Source organism: Megascapheus bottae, chromosome 6 (genome assembly GCF_031878675.1).
Source record: "Megascapheus bottae isolate mThoBot1 chromosome 6, mThoBot2.hap1, whole genome shotgun sequence".
Taxonomy (NCBI): domain Eukaryota; kingdom Metazoa; phylum Chordata; class Mammalia; order Rodentia; family Geomyidae; genus Megascapheus; species Megascapheus bottae.
In genome coordinates this window covers 10,601,944-10,624,817 of record NC_143514.1, presented here as the reverse complement: position 1 = coordinate 10,624,817, position 22,874 = coordinate 10,601,944, and the positions used below count along the sequence as shown (strand labels likewise).

Sequence of the window (22,874 nt, the reverse complement as noted above, 5' to 3'; positions counted from 1 at the left end):
TTTCCCTCCCCTACCTCATACCCCTAATCTTTTTTACCTCCTATTTCAAATAATCATATATATAATATATATATGGTAAAAATGTCAGATAATGTAAAAATATGAGATTAACCAAAAGGCAACACAAGAGAAGAGGAAAAAAAACATAGTGCATGAAGTCACTCATAATTAAGTTCTTGTTTCCATGTCCTTCAGGTCCATTAATTTGGCCTCATCCTATATGGCCTTATGTATCCAGTGTTTGAGATATTGTAATCCTCTGCTAGGACAGCCTAGGTTTGTAAGTCTTTCCATTTCCTTACAAATGGGGTAAGGACATTCTTTCTGATGGCAGCATAGAATTCCATTGTGTATAAATAACACATGTGCATGATCCAATCATCTACTAAGGGACATTTGGGTTGGTTCCATATATTTGCTATGGTAAATAGTGCTGCAATGAACATTGTTGTGCTAGTGGATTTAGTATGCCCTTGTTTCTGGATGATTGGGTAAATGCCTAGTAGTGGAATTGCTGGGTCATAGGGGAGCTCTAGGTTTAGTCTTTTGAGGAACTGCCATACTGCTTTCCATAGTGGTTGAACAAGTTTGCACTCCCACCAACAGTGTAGTAGTGATCCCTCCTGGCCACATCCCCGCCAGCATCTGTTGTTATTAGATTTCTTTCTTTCTTTTTTTTTTTTGCCAGTCCTGGGCTTAAGCTCAGGGCCTGAGCACTGTCCTTGGACTTTCTCAAGGCTAGAGCTCTACCACTTGAGCCTCAGCACCACTTCCGGCTTTTTTCTATGTATGTGGTACCAAGGAATCGAACCCGGGTCTTCGTGCATGCTAGGCAAGCACTTTAACCGCTAGGCCAAACTCCTGGCCCCTGTTATTAGATTTCTTGATCCTGGCCATTCTAATTGGAGTGAGGTGGAATCTTAGAGTTGTTTTGATGTTGAGCATTTCTTCATGTGTCTATAGGCCATTCTTACTTCTTCAGAGGAGTCTCTCTTTATGTCTTTGACCTATCTTTAATAGAATGGTTGTTTCTTTCAAGGTTTCTTATGGAGAGATTCAATTTTTTGAGCTGTAGATATATTTTAGATATGAGGCCTTTGTCTGTTGTATAGTTAATGAAGATCTTCTACCACTCTATGGGCTTTCTATTTAACTTGCTAGCCATGTCTTTTAGCATACAGAAGCTCTGAAGTTTAATGCAGTTCCGTTTGTCCATACTTTCTTTAATTTGTTGTGTTTCTGGGTCCTTATTAAGAAAGTTTCGACCTGTGCCAAGGAGGCCTAGTGTATCTCCTATTCCTTCTTGTAAAGTTTTTAGGCAGTCTGCTTTTGCCTTGAGGTATTTTATCCATTTGGACTTAATCCTGGTGCAGGGTACCAATCCTGAGACTCTATTACAGAGCCAGGGTAACTAAAACAGCTTGGTACTGGCACAAGGACAGGCCTGAAGATCAATGGAATTGAACTGAACACCCACAAATCAACCCACAGACCTAAGGCCACCTAACCTTTGATAAGGGTGCCAAAAAAATAGAATGGAAGAAAGACAGCCTCTTCAACAAGTGGTGCTGGCAAAACTGGTTAGGCTTCTTCAGAAGGCTAAAGTTGGATCCTTCTATGTCACACTACTGGCTTTTTCTGTGTATGTGGAACCGAGGAATCAAATCCAGGCCTGGTGTATACTAGGCAAGCACTCTACCATTAGGCCAAACTCCCAGCCTTTGTTTTTCTTTTAAGACAATTGCTTTTCTTGATGTTTAGTTCATTTGATTATGTCACAGCCTGGTTAAGTGACACAAAAGCTGTGAGTCTTCCCGGTCTTTAGCAACAGTGTTGCACTTCAGTGAGAGATGTTACTAGATTACCACTTGCCTACACTGATAATGCATAAACTAGGTCCCTACCATTTATATCTTCTCACATAGGTAATGCTTCTAAATGATGTCATAGAGTATCAAAAATCTGAAGATGAAGAATGACAATACAAATATTAAATTTTTAACTTTTTTTTTGTTACAAGTGGAGCTTGCACTCTGGACTGGGCATTGTCTCTACCTTTGTGCCACAGTGCCATTTCCATTTTCTGATGATTAGTTGGAGAGCAGAATCTCTCATGGACTTCCCTGCCATGGCTCACTTTTAGCAGGGATCCATAGACGTTGGCCTGCTGAGTAGAATTACATGTATGAACTACCAGTCCCTGGCTTATTTTAACTACTAGTATAAATACAGACTCACTTAATTCTAAAATAGAAATAGGAAATATAAGCCAATATAGTTTATTTATAGTGTGATGAAAGAGTCTTGACTCTAATAAAACCAAAACAATAACGTAAATTTAAAGTTTATATTTAAGGGTGTGTGTGTGCATGTGTGTGTGTGTGCGCGCGCGTTATGAGGAATTAATTAAGTCACTTAAACTCATGAACTAAAAAATACTTTAACAAGCATAGGTTACAGTTCAAGCTGCCTGGTTTGCTTATATGTAGAAGAAGCAGGCACCTGTTCTCAGATTTTGGAGGAATAAAATGGTGATTTCATTACTTAACATATTTTCTGGTGCTATAATATAAAGTAGAGCTGTCCAGTGTCATTTGATGTGTGTGTCACTTTTCCTAGAGGAATATCATAGATAAATATATCTTTTACATCTTTTGTTCCTTAAGTACTACTGCCAAAGTTTTCATATACCTTTATGGTTGGTGTTGAATTATGAAACATTAACAATGTGTTTTTAATGAATTCCATTGTTATGCTCTCTTTAGAATATGGAAATGAGAAGAGTTTGCCAATGCTTTTAAGATAATCTAATATACTCTTCTTTCTTTAAATATAATTAACTGGGGATTAAAAACACTAAACCATGATTTATCGGCATTAACTCTTGCTTCTTCTAATGTATGGAGAACTAAACTGCTTTATAAGTAGACAACTTTTAAATATAAAAGGGGATCCAAATGTGGGAAGTTTTGTAAAAACAAGTGTAGTTTGAACATTACATCAAAGGGAACATTTATGGAGATCTGTGGTTTACAATAATTGTTGACATATTCCCCTAAGTACTGTGTCTGTGATTTCTCACAGTATCAATCATTTAAAGCAATTTAGGTAATAACATTCTGACATGCATTTCTGCTATTTTATTTGCACCATTTGCCTACATCATTGTAATGCAGTACCTTTCTGATTTGGTACAGTAAATGCACTCTGTAATATCTATTATGGTGTGGTCAAAGGATAATTTATTGTCAAATAGAAAAATAGGTCAACAATAATGTCAGTTGATGATCAACCCCCCCTAAGTTTAATAAAACATCTCACCAGTATGCATTCCAGTACAGTGGTTGGTATTTTATTAGGACTACCTGGCTATAGCAGTAGTGTAATTACTGAGCTGTCAGAGTGATAAGTGGGATTAATGGCAGCCTGATGCACTTTAGTCTGCAGAGTGCTTAGAGAATTGCAAGATGGTATTATTATCAGAGTCTGCCCATTCTGGCATATTCATGGCACCAATGGAGAAAAAAAAGAATGCTACAATTCAGGTTTGCATTGCCCTGCCTCATTAACATCTGACATTTCCAACAGCTGTTATTTGTGAACTAGCTCAATAATAAAAGGAGAATTATTTGGTAAAGAGGCTTAATAATCACAACTAAAAATCCTTACATTGTCTGTGCTGTTAAGTGAATCTGTTTATGTTGAATTTCACATTTTCTCTGGAAGAAAAGAGGATATACACTGAATATTAATTTTGTGCATTTATACCTGCTGACATTGTAGTTTTAATTTAATTGCCTATTATTCAAGTGAGTGTTAAAAAAGACAGACTTGTGAATTCATTAGTGATAATCAGAATCTATATGATGTTACACATCTCTTTATCTACATGTGTGTATGAAACATGAATGTATGCAGTAATGTATAGGTGTGTATACATATGCCTTTATGCATAAATGCATATATTTGTATATATATACATATACAACATGTGCTATATATGTCTTTATTCCTTTTTAGTTGTTCGGATGACCTAATAGATAACAAAATATTTAAGATAGCACAATATGATTCACTATATTTTTCACAGGACACAATAGGAACTTTTCTTAAAATAGTGTTAATACTCTACATAATATTCCATATGGCAATGACACAAAACATTCCCTTATTTCTCCATGAAAGAACTAACAAGCAATATTTTATATTCTTTTTCTTAGAAAAAAATCTTTAAGCTCAGTAACAGGGTTTGAGGAACAACAAATCACACAAATGATTTGATATAAATTCTAATAAATGATAGATATGACTCTTAACAATGGCATTTAGAGAAATGACAGGGGAAAAGTTTAATGACTACATTTCAGATTGGACAATTGACTATGAAAAGCCTTCAGTATTCATTGTATAAAATTTAATTTAGAGAGAAGGTTAAGGGCCAAACCAGAGAAAAGAGATCAGATCTGAAAACAAGATATTAATTAGGTTCTGAGGAATTGGTTCAAACAATGAAGAGGACACCAGAAAAAAATGACAATGGGACAGCTATTGTTTTCTTGAAGGAAATGAACCAATGTCTTTACATGTGGAAGTGAGTAGAAAATGAGCATGCTAATAACCTTTGTCACTGAGTCATATCAGAATCATTCTCAGTGATATTCCTGGAGAAATCTGGCCTGTAACACATGTGACAGTCATGTGATTTCTCCACATACATTGATAAGTTAGACAGTTTTCACCTACCCTGTCATGTTTCTTTCTTTACAAGTTCTGACTATTTCTGTGGTTATTTTTGTGACACTGGGTTTCAACTTAGTACTTTCTGCTTGCTAGGTCTGTGCTCTACTACTGAGCCATGTCTCCAGCCTCATGTTTATATGGCTATTTTTAAGCAAATGCCTTTTTTTCCCAAGGTCAAGGCATGTGGCTGTTAAGTGACCCATGTACCGAAGGCTTCTTTAATGTCCAGTTGAATACCACTATGTCTACTTTCATGGGCTTTCCTGCTCAGGCTTCCCTTAAGCTCTGGTCCTCCCATTCCCAGTTTGCCACATAGTCTGGGATAGCAGGGACATTCTATTGTGCCCAGCCTGGGCTGGCCACAAACTACAAATCTATTCTTAACTACCCAAGCAGCTAGGATTGCAGGCATGAGCCACCACCAGTGCCCAGCATGCTGTTTCTGTTCTTGGGCCCTTTACTGTAGCTACAATCCCACGCCCAGTTTCATTTGCTTATGTAACATCCACTTGTTCTACCTGCTTCAGTTTAAGAATTATTTCTTTCAACCTGTGTTTCCTTCCTTCTCTGTGCTCCCGTGGCATTTTGTACTTCTCTAATCAAGAATATTGAACACTATCTAGCATGTACCAAGCCCTAGGTTCCATTCCTCAGTACCACATACACAGAAAAAGCCAAAAGTGAAGCTGTGGCTCAAGTGGTAGAGTGCTAGCCTTGAGAAAGCCCAAGGACAGTGCCCAGGCCCAGAGTTCAAGCCCCAGGACTGGAGAAAAAACAAAAAAGAATATAGAAAATTACAATTCTATTTATATGCTTTTCTCTTCTCCCAAGCTCAAGATCCATGGAAACAGAAATGAAGTACTGTTGTACTTCTATATTCTATATTCACTTCTCTATTCTTATGTCCCACAGTCTGACAAAACAGCAAAATATATCATTCTTCTTTTGAGTTACTCTAGCCAGTTACTAAGGATGGGTAATAGGTTAAAAATAAAGTTATTTAAAGTATATTATCTCACAGTTTTAGATCTTGAACGTGCCAATGGCAGGGTGCTGCTTGGGTTTCTGTTAGGGTCTTACAATGCATGATATGATAAAAGGAGAGAGTGGGAGGAGAAAATAAAGCCAGAGAAGAAAGAGCCAGGCTTACTTTTTCATATTAGTTTCTCTCTGTCTCTCTCTGTCTCTCTGTCTCTCTCTGTCTCTCTGTCTCTCTGTCTCTGTCTCTCTCTGTCTCTCTCTCTCTCTGACTCTCTCTCTCTGTCTCTCTCTCTCTGTCTCTCTCTCTGTCTCTCTCTCTGTCTCTCTGTCTCTCTGTCTCTCTCTCTCTCTCTCTCTCTCTCTCTCTCTATATATATATATATATATATATATATATATATATATCTGTGATCTGTGTCTCTGTCTGTCGTCTGTCTCTCTGTCTTTCTCTCTGCCAGTCATGGGACTTGAACTCAGGGCCTGGGTATTGTGCTTGACCTTTCTCAAAGCTAGAGCTCTACCATTTGAGCCACACACAGCACCACTTCTAGTTCTTTCTGTGTATGCTCTACCAAGGAATAGAACCCAGGGATTTGTGCATGCTAGCCAAGCACTCTACCACTGACCCCATACCAGTTCTCTTTAAGAACTTACAAGAGTCCAGTTCTGAACTTATAATCAACTCCTTCTGAGACCAGAATCCACAATGATCTCATTGTCTCCTACTTGGCCCTGTCTTTTAAAGGTTTCACATCATCAGTCAAGACTATCTCACAAGGATCAAGCTCCTACCACATGAAGACTTAGGTGGTACCCTGGAAACGATAATATAATAGATCTCTAAATATTTAACATTTGAGTAAATGAATAGATGAGCATGAACTACTAGAGGATGTCCTGAAGGATGTAATGACAGTTGTCTTACAGGAATAATTATAGCCTTGCGATTCTCACAATATGGTTCTACCCATGTGTAACAAACTCTTCAGGCCAAAAAAAAATTCACTGAGACTCCTCAGGGTCTATTCAGTGGAAATCTGTGACATTTACCAGGTTTCTTTTAGTTCTTAGGTGAGAACTTAGACCTGTCTGCTCAGTTCCATGGGAAGGAGCTGAGATGAGATTGGAAAGCAGGGACTTGTGAGTTAGAAAACAGCTTTTGTAGAATGAAGGCAGAGGGATTCTGTAGTTATTGTGTCTATTTCAAGAATTCCTGCAGAAAAATTCTATGCACTGGGCTCTGGGTCTGCGTCTCTAAGCCCCTGGTTGACATGTGATTGGATACTGGTTGCCACTAGAAAGGGTTATGACCTTACTGGATTCCTTACTCTTCAGCTGGAGGCAAGGCAGCTGGGGCAATATGGTGCTTTGTTCCTGAACGAAAGCTATACTGTGAGGCAATGAGCTTAGGGTCAAGTCGTTTTGCACATGTACAAAGGTGGGGAATATGTCAGAAAAATTTGAGGAGGAAAGGAAGGAGGGAGGAAGAGAGGAAAGAAAAGAAGAACAAAAGACAGTAAATGGCAAAAATAAAACATTTATCACCTTGGCATATGTATAATTGTGGTCCCCAAGACACGTAGCTCTCATCATAAAATACATCATTCTATACTCATTGTCAGACTGATCTAGTAAAAAAAAAATACATGTGAATGATATTGCTGGAGGATGGTTTTCTTTAAATCTAGAAGGAACTCTGAGAAAATTGGCTATTAGAGATGCTGTTTATGGTAAGCAAAAGGCAAAATGGATGCTTTGTAATTTTTACATAAATAATTGTATCTAAAATGCTATAATTTTATTTTTGCCTATTGGTCTTCAATCCCAAAGGGGCATATATTAAAAAAATAGAGATGAATGCATCAATTATTTTCCAGTCATCTTAACCCAGCAATTTTCTTTCTTAGGTGCCTGAAATGTGCAGATGCCCCTTGTCAAAAGAGCTGTCCCACACATCTTGACGTGAAATCATTCATCACAAGTATTGCAAATAAGGTAAACTTAGATTTCTTGCTTCAAATAGGAGTGAATAACAGTATTGGCCTTGATGTCTAATTATTACCTATACTTAAAGCACAAAGCTTTTCTTTGTATATTTGGTTAAAAATATTAAAAACTGTAACCTTTATGAGCATTTGAAAATGTGCCACCTTTGTAAATGAAAAATTTCCAACTTGTGAATTATTATTGTGAAAATGCATATTTAATAGCCTCAATGTCTTCTAAATAGTTTAGGTGACAATTGTTTCTTTTTTTTATATAAGCCATTCATTGTCTAGATTCATTCCAGCTTAAGCTTGCACAAGATTGGCATTGCCATTGATGACCAAAAAAATTTCAGTTTTCAAAATATTAGTTTTAAATTTGTCATGCTGGTACATGAAGGGGATAATTGTTTACTAAGATTCAGTTAATTTGCTTAAGATTTGAAGAAATTTTTGAGGCTGATAAAGTGAAAGCTCCTGAAAAGATAGAAATCAGGCTTTGAGGACTATAATAGGATAAAGAGAATGTTTGTATTTTATTTGATTATCAGGGTGATTTGTAGAGAGGTTACAGTTATATTCATAAGGTAGTGATAAAGAGAATTTCACCTTAAGTTTTTTTTTGAATGACTGGAAGGTTTAGTCCCATTTTTATTCATTATGAGAATAGTCAGTTAATTTAATAATTGACAGTAATTAATAGCATTTATTATCTTTGCAAAAAAAACCACATTGGATGCTTTGGAGCAAGAATCTTCATTCCTGAATAATGTTTTCCATCGTTTATAGAGAAGAATTCTTATCTCAAAAGTGTTAGCATTCATGTTTGGAAATATCTGAAATCTTTCATAGGCAAATCCTTTCTCAGATAGAATGATGATTTCTTAATATATCAATTTCCTGAACAAATAGTTTAGTAGGAAATATACAGGGAAATTTATGAGGCTTTGAGTTTTTGAAAAGTTTCAGTTATTGATTAGATTTAGAGGCATGATATTATTCTTAATGGTAAAATTTAGTAAGAGTTAAAACCTGGGTCAAACTTTTAGACATATTTCTTTTTATAAACCCATGGGAAATTGTTTACTTTTAAATTTTTCTCTTATGAAGAAGATGTAGCATCTATTTTACATAGTTCTGTACACAGAGTCACCCTTGTCTATGAGAATGCTAAACCAATGTATTCTAAATATGGAATAATTAGTTTCCCTTTTTACTTAATATAGTAAATGCCATAGAAGTGATTATTTTATTGCTGATAATATTGGTTATATGCATACTATTTGCCATACACAGCACTGATTATCTTCAAGAAGGTCCTGGTCAATAGTAAAATAGGTATATGTTTCAATAAACTATCTTAATTGTTAGATTTCAATGTAATCAGTGCCATACTCTATGTAATACAGAAAATTATTCAGCATTTGAAAGGACAGAAATGTATATATGGGCAAATACATGATTTGTTTGGGCAAATATAATAGTATAGGCTAGACTGACTAAAAGTAAATTCTATTTGTGAAGATTATTTGTGAAGTTTGTGAAGATATTTGCATTACATGTTTCATAGTTGAGGCTTCATTCTGTATAGGCTATAGGAAATCACCATTGCTTTCTGCTTGTATTATATTTAGAAGATGAACCCAACATTAATTTCTGTAATTTGAAAGATGAATAAGAAGCAGATTGTTTATATTATCTCAACTGTTCACCATTATAGGTTCTATGAGTAAAAACAGCAAGTTATGGGAAATAAGTTAATATGCATATATGTACATATGAACATATATGTATTAAACAAGTCATATGCTTATGATTTGTTTAATAATGATCCCACCAGAAATGGAGAGAAGCAAATATCTAGTATTTAAACTTGAAACTGCTTAAAGCAGACTGCGAATTTGACATGGGTCCTGAGAAAATATAAGTCGTCCTAGGAGATCATGCTTAATAAATTTTCTAGATACCTAACTTTTTAGTCTCATTGGTGGACATTCTCCTGATTCATGATCTATACAAATGTATAGGAAGAAGTGAAAAGAATTTTGATAATCATATTTTTGGAAAAGTTTATAAGCTCTCTAAATGACATCAGTATCATCTCTCTTTTAGGGAAACCTCTTCCCATTTGATGGATTTGTCTATATTTTCTTCTACATAATGGAGCACTGTACTTTGGACTTTATTTAAACAGATTTCCATATGTATACTGAAGTGAGAGTATAATCTTCTTTTAGGGCCGATTTTAAGTAGTGTTTTGTTCAAGGGTCACTGTAGCAATCATAAAAGGTCAATGGTTCTCGTCCTTTGAAGCCTGTTTTGTTTTAGATATGTATTGGCTCGGTCCATTAAAGGTCACGCCACCTTGTTCTGCTAGTGGGTCTCAGATCAGGAGGGGCTTCTTTCTAGGTTGAAAGGGTAATTGAATCACCTGACTCAAGGAGCCTGGTGCTTCTCTGAGCAAAGTGTGTCTGTATTGTGTGAGGTTTCTGTGATTCAGTGGAGTTTTAGGCCAATACTTCCATTCTTTATTTTCTTACAAACTGGATTACAGGTCTAGTTTCCAAAGGGACACTCAATGCTATTGTATCTCCTCAGTCAGCTTTTCTCTGTTTTCTTTGTGAAGGCTGTTGTTGACAATTGTATCTCTCAATTGGAAGTGAAGGGTTTCTGATTCATCAAACTGTGAATACCAAGGTTACATGACTTCATAGCTTTCCCTTGAAGAGACTACTCTGTGTGGAACAAAAAGTCTGTTTTCTGAAAAAGTATTCAATTTCATTTTCCCTTATGTTAAACAGGAATGGTGTGGGATTGTTTAAAACCTATTAATTTAATTAGAACAGTGATATCTATTAGCATATTTCTCTATTAATTAACATATTTTTCTATTTTTTGCATATTTGTCTAGAAATTATATCCTGAAATTTGTTTGGCTTTGATCCTTGGCAAAGTTCAATGATTCATATTAGGGGAAAAATCTACCAAAATGACTGAAAAATAAAGTAAAAACATTTTCTGTGTTAGAGATCTGTACTGAAGGTTAACTTGGAATCAGAGAAAGTCTAACCATTAAAACTGATTGGCTTACTATTGGAAGAAATATTTACATTTTTAAAAAGTGACCTTAGCATGTATGAGAACAAATACTGTATATATGGGTATGCACATTGTAAGTGTCATAAGGCAGACAGGCAGAAGTGAATCAATAAATTTTATACATCTTCCCTTTGGATTTGCATTTCTATTTCAATGACAAAATGGTTCATCCTAAAGTGCTGATCATTTTCAGAATCATTTTCCAAAAAATATAGATGTAGTTATATTGGCCCTCACCCCAAAATATTAACTGTCCTTCGATGCCTATAATTAATGTCCAAATATCTAATTTATTGTGTAAAATGACTGGGCTGTTTCCTGTTATGAGACATTGGACAATCAAAGTAGAAATGTATGTTTCAAATTGTATCATTTGTCACACATAATTAACCATATATATAAATACTTTAGATACATAAGGCAAAATGTAGAGAAGTTTCCATTTTCCTTTGTTATATATACCTATATTTTTAGAAGGTGTACAATTATGAGTACATCTCTTGATCTCAAGATTACTGACAGAACCTTACCTATGTGTTAGGACAGGGTACTTGAAGACAACAAAACTTAAGTACCATCTATGAACTCTAGACAATATAAAGCTGTTCCTTGAGGAGATGAATATGCTTTGTGGCTTATATCAGTAACTGTACTCATGGGCCTATTGGCCCATTTCTGGTATGTTATGGGTCTGTGTGATAGGGAGCATTATTCTCAGGAAGTCATTGGCAAGGACGAGAAACCCTTGTTATGCTTTCTTCTTCCTGTTTCCAAGGAAAATGCCTGGTAGAAATTAATTCTGTTTTTTTTTCAACATGTACTGAAATGATAAGGTTCATGGTTACCATTTTTAAATCACATGATTGGCACTATTTCTGTGATTTCTCTTAGGCCTTGGTGTTCTTGAGAGGTGGACAGAGACAGTATGTGTTATCTGAGGTTTATGGAGAGAACTGTTCTAAAGAGCTTTCAATTCAATTTATTATTATACATTTATTTATTCATTTTATTTTGTGTTTTACTGGCACATGAACTCATGGTTTTTGTGCTCAAGGCTACCACTCTACCATTTGAGCCATATCTCCACTTCTATCTCTCTCTCTTCTCTTTCTCTGTCTCTGTCTCTGTCTCTCTCTCCTCTCCCCCACACCCCCCTCTTTAAGTTGGTAATTGGAGATAAGAGTTTCTCAGGATTGTCTTGCGAGGCTTCAAACCATGATCTCAGTCTATTCAGTAGATTTACATATGGGTTGATATATTTCAGCATGTGGGGGAATTTCTCACTGCTTCTCCCTGTTTTGTTTCATGGAACTCTTATTTGATATTTTATATTATCTTACTTTCTTCTTTGTGATACCCAGGTTATCTTCCTTTATTTTTTGAAATGATAATTTTTTATTTAGCATTCTTTTTAAAAAATATTTTTATTGTAATTAATAAAAGGGTTACATGATATTTGCCAGATAGAAGGTGCATTAATTCACATACATTGATACCCTTTCACATGTCTTTGTCCCCATTACCCTCTCCCCCACCCCCACCCCTCATCTTGTTTTCCCCACTTCCCTATCCAATTTCAAATAACCAAATACAAATATATCCAACATATCAGATAACAAAGTGAGATACTGTAACAATATGATATAACCAAGGGACAGCAAAAGAGATGAGAGATAACATAGTATATTAAGGACAACAATCATTCATTATATGGCTTTTGTTTCTATATCCTGGAGGTCCTTTCAATTAGCTTCATACTATACGGCCTTATGTATCAAGGTTTTGCTCTATTGCAAATCTCTGCTAGGAGAGCCCAAGGTTTTTACTGATTATGACAAATGAGGAAAACCATTGAGCCTAAGTTACTTTGAGTCTGGCTTACTTCACTTAATATGATTTTTTTCTAAGTCTTTCCATTTCCTAACAAATGGGTCTATGTCGTTTTTTTTCTAACAGCAGCATAGAATTCCATTGTGTACAAATACCACATCTTGTTGATCCACTCATCAACTGAGGGACATCTAGGTTGGTTCCATATCTTTGCTATGGTGAATAGTGCTGCAATGAACATTGTTGTGCTAGTAAATTTAGTATGCCCTAGTTTCTGGATGGTTGGGTAAATGCCACATAGTAGAATTGCTGGGTCATAGGGGAGCTCTATATTTAGCCTTTTGAGGCACTGCCATACTGCTTTCCATAGTGGTTGAACAAGTTTGCACTCCCATCAACAGTGTAGTAGTGATCCCCACTGGCCACATCCCCTCCAGCATCTGTTGTTATTAGTTTTCTTGATCCTGGCCATTCTATCTGGAGTGAGGTGGAATCTTAGAGTTGTTTTGATTTGCATCTCTTTTATGACCAGAGATGTTGAGCATTTCTTCATGTGTTTATAGGCCATTTTTGTTTCTAATTAGTTTACTAGCTATGTCCTTTGTCATACAAAAGCTCTGCAGTTTAATGCAGTCCCATTTATCAAGCCTTTCTCTGATTTGTTGTGATTCTTGATCCTTATTAAGAAAGTTTCGACCTGTGCCACGGAGGTCTAATGTATTTCCTATTCCTTCTTGTAAAGTTGTTAGTGTGTCAGCTTTTACCTCCAGGTCTTTGATCCATTTGCAGTTAATTCTAGTACAGGATGACAAAGAAGGATCCAACTTTAGTTTTCTGTTATGTGCTTAACCAGTTCTGCCAGCACAACTTGTTGAAGAGGCTATCTTTCTTCCATTCTATATTTTTGGCTCCCTTGTCAAAGATTAGGTGGCCATAGGTCTGTGATTTAATATCTAGGTCTTCAGTTCTATTCCATTGGTCTTCAGGCCTGTTCTTGTGCCAGTACCAAGCTGTTTTGCTAATTATAGCTCTGTAATAGAGTCTAAAGTTTGGTATTGAAATTCCTCCTGCACTGTTCTTTCTGCTGTTTTTGCTATATGGGGTCTTTTATTATTCCATATGAAATTTTGGATTGCCTCTTCTATTTCTTTAAAGAATGACATTAGGATATTGATGGGTATTGCATTGAATACCTTGAATATCTTGCCAAGGGATAGCCCTTGGTAAGATTTTCATTTTCATGATGTTGATTCTTCCAATCCAGGAGAATGGGGCCCGGAGTTTGGCCTAGTGGTAGAGTGCTTGCCTAGCATGCACAAAGACCCAGGTTTGATTTTTTGGCACCACATACATAGAAAAAAAGCTGGAAGTAGTGCTTTGGCTTAAGGGTAGAGCTCTAGCCAAGAGAAAAGTCCAAAGACAATGCTCAGGCCCTGAGCTTAAGCCCCTCAACAACAACAACAACAACAAATCTCAGCTCTCCCAGGTTATCTTTCAAACATTCATGTCTTTGCTTTGGGGACTTAACATTCTAGACTATTTTCTTTATTTTAAATTTGAAGTATTTTATTGAATTTTTTATAAGCTTACAATATAAAACAAAGTCTATGAAAATAGACATTTTCATTACTAAGAGTTATTTTAGTACTGCTAACGTGACAGTTTTTGTACACCACTCTTAAGGTATCACTTCTCAAATTATGCAAAAGTATTTAGTTGCATGCTCTAAGATTTTATTATTCAGAGGTGGGTCTGATTATAGGATATGTAGTATATAGGAACTTTACTCACACAGGGCTGAGATTCCTGGTATGTCTTGGACACTTTGTTGGGGAAAGCTCAGTGTGGATTCAGGTGAAGGCATTTTTTTCCATTTTTCTTCACTCCTGGCTAGTGCTCTACTATAAGAGTGATGTCTCCAGTTCCAGCATGCATTTTTCCTTTAGAAAGGATTTACACTTACTTCTGAGGCAGGAGCTGTACCATCCAATTGATTCCACTGGCCTACATGCTGTCTTCTTATCTTTGGTCCTTGAACCTACTCTGGGACTAATTGATGATGAATTTTATAAAATATTTTACACATAATTTTAACTTTTTTGCCAGTCCTGGGCTTAAGCTCAGGGCCTGAGGACTGTCCTTGGATTTTTCTCAAGGCTAGAACTCTACCACTTGAGTCACAACATCACTTCTGGCTTTTTCTAAGTATGTGGTACCAAGGAATCGAACCCGTGTCTTTATGCATGCTAGGCAAGCACTTTACCACTAGGCCAAACTCCGAGCCCTTAACTTTTTTCACTAGAAAAGTTATAGAAAATGTTGAGTTCTCAATTTACATGGAAGAATGCAATAAATATTTGAGAATGAGTAAGTGGTATATATTAATTTTTAGGAGGCCAGATGTTTGTAGGGAAGTTTTGAGGTAGTAACTGAAATGTATATAGAAAAAGGAAACAAAAGAAAAAGTATTTTCCACACTAGATACTTAAGTTGCCCTGAAAACTACTCTAATCAAAACATTGCCAATGTTGGTACAGGAGTAAATGCATCTGTTAACAACCATCCCTGTGTCATTTCATTTGTTTTGAGAATATTCTGGGTTTTCTCTGCATATTAAACCACCTTTGTAAATTGAAAGAGAATTAACACCAACAGTTACTGAGTATCATGTTTAGTCTGCAATATACTTTCAAATGATGAATGTACACAGATGCATAGTTTGTCTCATTTCTTTATCAGTTGATAGTTATTAAATGAATGTTTTAGAATGTACCCACTCACTTTAGTATACAATTTCACAGTATTTGATCTGTTTGATCTTAGCAACTCAATTTACTAATGTTTAAAACAAAGGTCTGAGATATTATTTCAAAATGTCACATCATAGAAATGTTTTGTTGGAAAAGACAGATGATGAACAATGTCTATCAAATCATACATGCTTATGTATGTTTTGTTTCATAATATATATCTTTGAGACATATATATATATATATTTTGCCAGTCCTATTTTGCTTTCTCAAGGCTAGAGCTTTGAAAGGCTTGAACCACAGCACCATTTCTGGCTTTTCCTATGCATGTGGTACCGAGGAATCAAACACTGGTCTTCATGCATGCTAGGCAAACACTCTATCACTAGACCGAACTTCTGGCCCTATCTTTGAGATTTTATTTTTGCCAGTCCTGGCTTGAACTCAGGGCCTGAGCACTGTCCTTTGGGCTTTCTCAAGGCTAGAGCTCTACCACTTGAGCCACAGAATCACTTCCAGCTTCTTTTCTATGTATGTAGTACTGAGGATGATAGGCAAGCACTCTACCACTAGGCCAAACTCCTGGCCCTCCTTGATTTTTTTTTAAGTCACATTTTATTCCCATCACAGTTAACATGGACATTGCTTTTCTTTATCCTTTCTTCCATAGGTAAATGGTTAAATCTTCTGCAACTCGAAATCAACATTCGTTGATTGTAAATTTTAAGGTGTAAGCAATAGGGATTCTGAAAGTAACTCAGTATACATGAGAAAGGATTTTCCTTGTGTATTTTATTTTATTTTTTGTTTTGTTTTGTTTTTTTTCATTTTGTTTTATTGTTGAGGCAATGTAGAGAGGGGTTACAGTTACATTTGCCAGATAGTGGGTATATTACTTCTCACACAAAGATACCCCTTCTTATCCCTCCCTCCTTCCCCACCCAATCATCTTGTTTTCCCTCTTTCATTTCCTATTTCAAATAAACAAATAAGCATATATAGTACATACAATATACCAGGTAACAAAGTCAGATACAGTAGCAATAAGAAATTAACCAAAGGGAAACAAAAAAGAGAAATAACATAGTACATTAAGAACAACAATCAGTCAAGATAAAGCTCATTTTCATGTCTTAGAGACTGTTTCATTTAGTCTCATTCTATATGACCTTATGTATCTAGGTTTTGCTAAGCCACTTTTATATTAAACAAATAACATTGTTTGTGATTGTGTATGTGCACTGACATATTTTTAACATTATACCAGTTTGAATGGTTTTTTAATTATAAATTATTTTAACATACTAGTGATATCATGTACATGTATATATGTAAATTAAATTAGAAATCAAAACTTCCTTCTTCATTTATCTTAAGACAAAAAATACATCTGTAAAGAAATTCACAGGATACTTTTTTGGATTTTTTTCCCCTAATACTTATGAGAAGAAAAAATGTAGCAGAAATCAGACAAAAGAAACTCTAACTATTCAGCTCATGGTATAGAAATGAATGTTGAGATCCAGCAAAGCAAAGTGACTTATTCCAGTTTATTCCAGCTTATGACAATGTCACCCAGTTCCCAAAAATTCTTGGACAGTATACACACAGTGAATATTAGCCTATATTCTGGAATGAATCAAATTTAAAGCACAGAGGCCATGTAAGTCACATAGTTGCTATTATAACTTCTGGTTATTTTTATGAAGTATTAAAAATAAACCTTGTGCATGACTTATACATATGGATTGCAGACCACGTTTTCAGCAATTTTATGTAGTTTATGATTTTGTCTGTATTCATCTTACTTCATTTGTCAGTAATTCCTCAAATTCAAACATGGTCATATGCTTGTTGTAAGTTATAAAATATTTTAAAATAATAGGTATAGAATTCTTCCAATGTTTCCTGAATTCCACTAGATCTCTTACAGCTTACATCTTTATTACTAGATTTGTGTAAGTGTTCACATGTAGAAATCTACCTATCTCCTTGAAGTACATTCAAGACATAATACTTAATCTTGCATCCATAAGTTTTCCTGTTTCTTAATAACCCATGATGGATCAAAAGCAATGATATAAATTTCTCATATGAAATCTAGTATACTTTGTATGAAGACATTTTCACTATAGATATTAATCTACTTATGTTAGTCATTCAAAAATTATGAAGGACTTTATTCTTACTGCCTTTTGTACAAATGGGTTTATTGCCTGTCCAAAGAGTAAGGGTAAGCTAAGCAAAGGAAATCAGAACATACAATGTACATATGGGAAAATGGAAGTAGGAAAGTTGAAAGAGTGGGTGAGTCTGGGAAAGATGGAGTGGCATTGATCCAGATACAATCTACTCACAAACTGACATGTTGAATGAGTTTGTACAACTACTTATGAATAATAAAAGAGAAGATAAATGATGGTCAATAGTTGTTATTAGTATTATACCATGGCTGTAATTCAGCAGAGAATATAGATTAGAAATATTCTTTCCTTCATAAGACATACATGCTAGAATACTATCCCACTACCATACACAGTGATTTAAAAACTCAGTGACCTAAGTTCATATACACAAATAAATAATATGTTGGCATTAAGTTTGTAATTAGAAAATGGCTGAATAACTGAAGAAGTTTTAAAAGACAAGATTTTTGAATGATGATAGTAAAATATGAAAAGAACTGACTGGATCAAAGACCTGGAGGTAAAAGCCAACACTCTGAAAACTTTACAAGAAGGAATAGGAGATACACTAGACCTCCTTGGCACAGGTCGAAACTTTCTTAATAAGGACCAAGAATCACAACAAATCAGAGAAAGGCTGGATAAGTGTGACTGCATTAAACTGCACAGCTTTTGTATGGCAAAGGACATAGCTAGTAAACTAATTAGGAAGCCTACAGAGTAGGAGAAGATCTTCACCAACCATACAACAGGCAAAGGCCTCATATCTAAAATATATCAACAGCTCAAAAAATTGAATCAGTCCAAAACTGATCTCCAAAGTAACAACCATCCTATTAAAAGATGTGCCAAAAACTTAAAAAGAGTCTTCTCTGAAGAAGAAACAAAAATGGCCTATAGACACATGAAGAAATGCTCAACATCTCTGGTCATAAAAGAAATGCAAATCAAAACAACTCTAAGATTCCACCTCACTCCAGTTAGAATGGCCAGGATCAGGAAAACTAATAACAACAGATTCTGGAGGGGATGTGGCCAGGAGGGATCACTACTACACTGTTGGTGGGAGTGCAAACTTGTTCAATCACTATGGAAAGCAGTATGGCAGTGCCTCAAAAGGCTAAACACAGAGCTCCCCTATGACCCAGCAATTCCACTACTTGGCATTTACCCAATCATCCTGAAACAAAGGCATACTAAATCCACTAGCACAACAATGTTCATTGCAGCACTATTTACCATAGCAAAGATATGGAACCAACCTAGATGTGCATCAGTTGATGAGTGGATCAACAAGATGTGGTATTTGTACACAATGAAATTCTATGCTGCTGTCAGAAAGAAAGACATTGTTCCATTTGTTAGGAAATGGAAAGGCTTAGAAAAAATCATATTAAGTGAAGTAAGCCAGACGCAAAGGAACTTAGGCTCAATGTTTTTCCTCATTTGTCATAATCAGTAGAAACCTTGGGCTCTCCTAGCAGAGATTTGCAATAGAGCAAAACCTTGATACAAAAGTCCATATAGTAGGATGCTAAATGAAAGGATCTCTAGGATATAGAAACATGAGCCATATAATGAATGATTGTTGTTCTTAAGGTACTATGTTATCTCTCATCTCTTTTGCTGTCCCTTGGTTATCTCATATCGTTACAGTATCTCACTTTGTTACCTGGTGTATCGGATATATTTGTATTTGGTTATTTGAAATTGGATAGGGAAGGGGGGAAAACAAGATGAGGGGTGGGGGTAGGGGGAGGGAAATGGGGACTAAGACATGTGAAAGGGTATCAATGTATGGGAATTAATGCACCATCTATCTGGCAAATATCATGTAACCTTTCTATTAATTACAATAAAATATATGAAAAAAATAAAATAAAATAGCTGAGGCAGGGAAAAAAAAAGAAAAGAATTGATTTGCACACAGATGAACGTTCTGTGCAATTTAGCTAAACCATCAAATAAAAACTACTTTAATTCTTCATGCATGCTTAGTCCTCATGGAATGTATTCACATATTTAATAAATAATGAATTGATGTAGGTTCACATGTACAGCAAGGTGTGTGACTGGTTTCTGAGGGCAGCTGCAAGTATTCAGGACCAAGAAATGGAAAATGGGTGATGAAATACTCAAAACGAGAGAAATGACAGATATATTTTCATTTATGTGTTACATATAATAATATGCTCTACTTTGCACCTTGCATATCTCTATTTTATTTCTTTTTATTTAGTAAATTGGGGACTGTTTTCTCTTTCTGTACCTTATAGCTTTTTATCTCACTGTCTCTGTATTCTACTTCCTAGCATAAGTTTTTTTTTCCACAAACATTAAAATCTTAGGCAGAGTGAGCACTTTATAGAAGACATTTTAAGGAGAAAAGGCCCAAGTGAGGATTGAGTAATGGCTTCAATCTTTACATTTATTCTGTACTTCACCAAAGCCTTTACATGGATGCTTTGTCAAGTTTTACAAAAACATATACACAATGCAAATGGGACTCACAAGGAATTTTGATGTGCATTTCACAAGTGGCAAAACTGGAGCATAGAGATATTATAAACTTGCTTTGTTTTCTGTCTCTTGTATGCTCTACACAGCACTTAAACTCAGTTGTTAACTGGAGTCCATGGATCAAATCTAAAGCCTGCCTTCTACCAGAGCAATAAATTAATTCATTTGCACAGTTCGGCTGAACTCAGACCAGTTAAATTGGATTCCTATTAATTAAAAAATGCTTAAATCTTAGTAGAGTTTCATATGTACAGATATCAAGTCAGTGTTTTTTGGATTAAAATCTAACCAAATCTATTTTTTTCTTCTCCATTTGTCTCTGCAACCCTATCTGTATACTGAAAGCAAAGATTTTTGTGTTCTGTTTTAAGGATGTTGTAATGAGGGGTAGCAGCAAGTTGATTACAAAATGTTATTTTCTTTTCAATTAATGCACATCACTAAATTTGCAATGAGAGAGCTTAAGGCAGAAATATGAGTTCTAATTCACCCTTCTCACACATGAAAACTTACTGAAGTTTAGTCCAAGTAATTTTAAAATGCAACAGATTGGAGTTTATCTTGGAAGGATGCTTCCCATCTGTGAAAATTTGTTATTGGAAGAAGGAGGAACACTTTAAAATAAATCTACCAGCTGTATTGATGATCTTGTAGTGATTTGAGGCCCTTTAATATCATAGGACTATTTGTGAAATTAGTTATACCCATATGACAGGCTAGTTGGCTTGTGCGTTTTTCAGTTCCTAATAATGACTTTAAACATTATAAAATGGTTGAGGAACGACACTAATGTGTTTTGAGGCTACACTTTTTCAAATAGCAAAAAATTAAAATTATTTCACAATTAAGTCACCAAAATGGGACACATGATGCTGAAAAACATGCCTTTAAATACCCACAAGGATTCATAAAAATTTCAACACCTTCCTTATATGAGTAAATTGATGTGCTTGGTGAACATTTAATACTTGTATTTCAGTGCTGATTTAAAAATAGACACATTATTTTTTAAATTATTTTTATTAAAAGTGACAATATGTATGTATGCTTTTTTATTAAAAGGAGCATTCATCTATTCTAGGCTTTATCATGAGACCCAATCTCAACCAAATACCAGGAAAAACCAACAACCCAAGTAGTCATGTTGTAAACATTAATTTATAGTATACAAATGATCCTATATTCATCATTCAGTTTATATTTTTCAACATGGCTGTTTATATAACAGAATACTAAAATGCTTGTGACTGTTTGGATGCCATGCAGAAATCAGTTGAGATGATGACTACTTTCCTAGAAGGAGACGAGATTGGTGTCTATAAAGTACCCTTCTCTATTTAAATGTTTCAGCCTTTACTTTAAAAAGGTGAAGAACTCACTGAACAGAAGTAAATCTCTTTTGTATAAACACTCAAGAAATCATCCCACTTGCTATGCGAGAAAGAGTTGGTAGTGATTCCATGTTTCTCTACCAGATGAATTGAGGAGCTGTTCTCTCTTTCTCTGTCCCCCCCTTCTCTCTCTCCATTATCCTCTCTCTTTCCATAATCTACTTAACCTCCTTACTTAATCTAAAAATATCAGAGTCCTTCTGTTAAAAACATGGCAGTGAAAACAAGATGATTGGGAGGGGGTAAGAAGGGAAAGGGTTATAAAAACATGAGAAGAGATATCAATGTTCAAGAAGTAATTACCCACTACCTGACAAATGTAAGTATAACGCCTCTATACATTGCCCTGAGAATAAAATACAATTTACAAAGAAAAGATTCCCCATCATTTGGGTCATGCTGAGTTTTCAAAGATACCTTCTTATCACATTTATTTCCCTTTTCTTTTAGAAGTACTGAAGATTGAACTCTGATCCTCCAATTTTCTAGGCAACCCATTCCTTCAGTCCATGTTCTGCTTTTATTATCATTGAGGCAGGATTTCCCTAACAGAAGCTAAAGTAAAAACAATAAAAAATAAATAAATAATTTATTCCCCTGGGGTTTGAATTAGGACCTTTTGTTGATAGGTAGGTGCTCTACTGCTGAGCCACAGACCTTCTTCATTGCTGGATTTTAGTTCAAATCTGAATTCCTGCTTAGTGATAGGCCCACATCCAAGTGAGTGCTTGATCTACCTATTTGAAGCTTCTTGCTGTCACTGTGACAGATATATACCCTGGAGCCCAGATCCTTTCTGTGGGAATAAAGTCTTGCATCTTTTCTGCCTAAGCTGGCCAAGAACTATGATCCTCCTAATTCCAACCTCCAACGTAGCTTGGCAAGTGAGGTAAGAGCCACTGTACCCTGCTCTTGGCCTTTTGAACGGTTTTTGCCCATGTTGGCTTCAAACCACCTCTTTCCTCTTCTCAGCTACCAAAATAGATAGGGGTTATAAGGCATGAGCTACTGGCTAGTGGCTGGGTTTTACATTGTTCAGTATATTCTATTCAGGTTTGTAAGTTGTATATTTAGAGCAGTTTTAGACTTATGGGAAAACTTACGATAAAACCACAGAGAATAAACCATATGTACCTGCCTCTGTTTTTCCTATTAATCTAACATAAGTATCAAATTTTGTTAAAATTAGTGACATGAGATTGGTATAGCATTCTTACTAAGATTCTTTGTTTATTCAGTTTCTTAGTGCTTTTCCTAAGGACTTTGCTTTTTTTTTAATTATCATTTTCCAAGATTCCATCTAAGGAGCCATATTATATTCATTATGATTCTTAAGGCTACTCTTAAAGAGGTTTCTGGGTTTTTTTCTTGCTTGTTGAGTAGTTTTCAGGA

At 35.4% G+C, this 22,874-nt stretch overlaps 1 protein-coding gene across 1 annotated transcript in view; it reads left to right on the top strand.

The window, feature by feature from the left end:
- Window positions 1-22,874, top strand: part of Dpyd (dihydropyrimidine dehydrogenase) — an 800,444-nt gene that overhangs the window by 175,186 nt on the left and 602,384 nt on the right. The window contains exon 4 of the mRNA XM_090333954.1: window positions 7,629-7,716. Within this exon, the coding sequence (XP_090190080.1) occupies window positions 7,629-7,716 (88 nt within the window). The remainder of the gene's footprint in view (window positions 1-7,628; window positions 7,717-22,874) is intronic.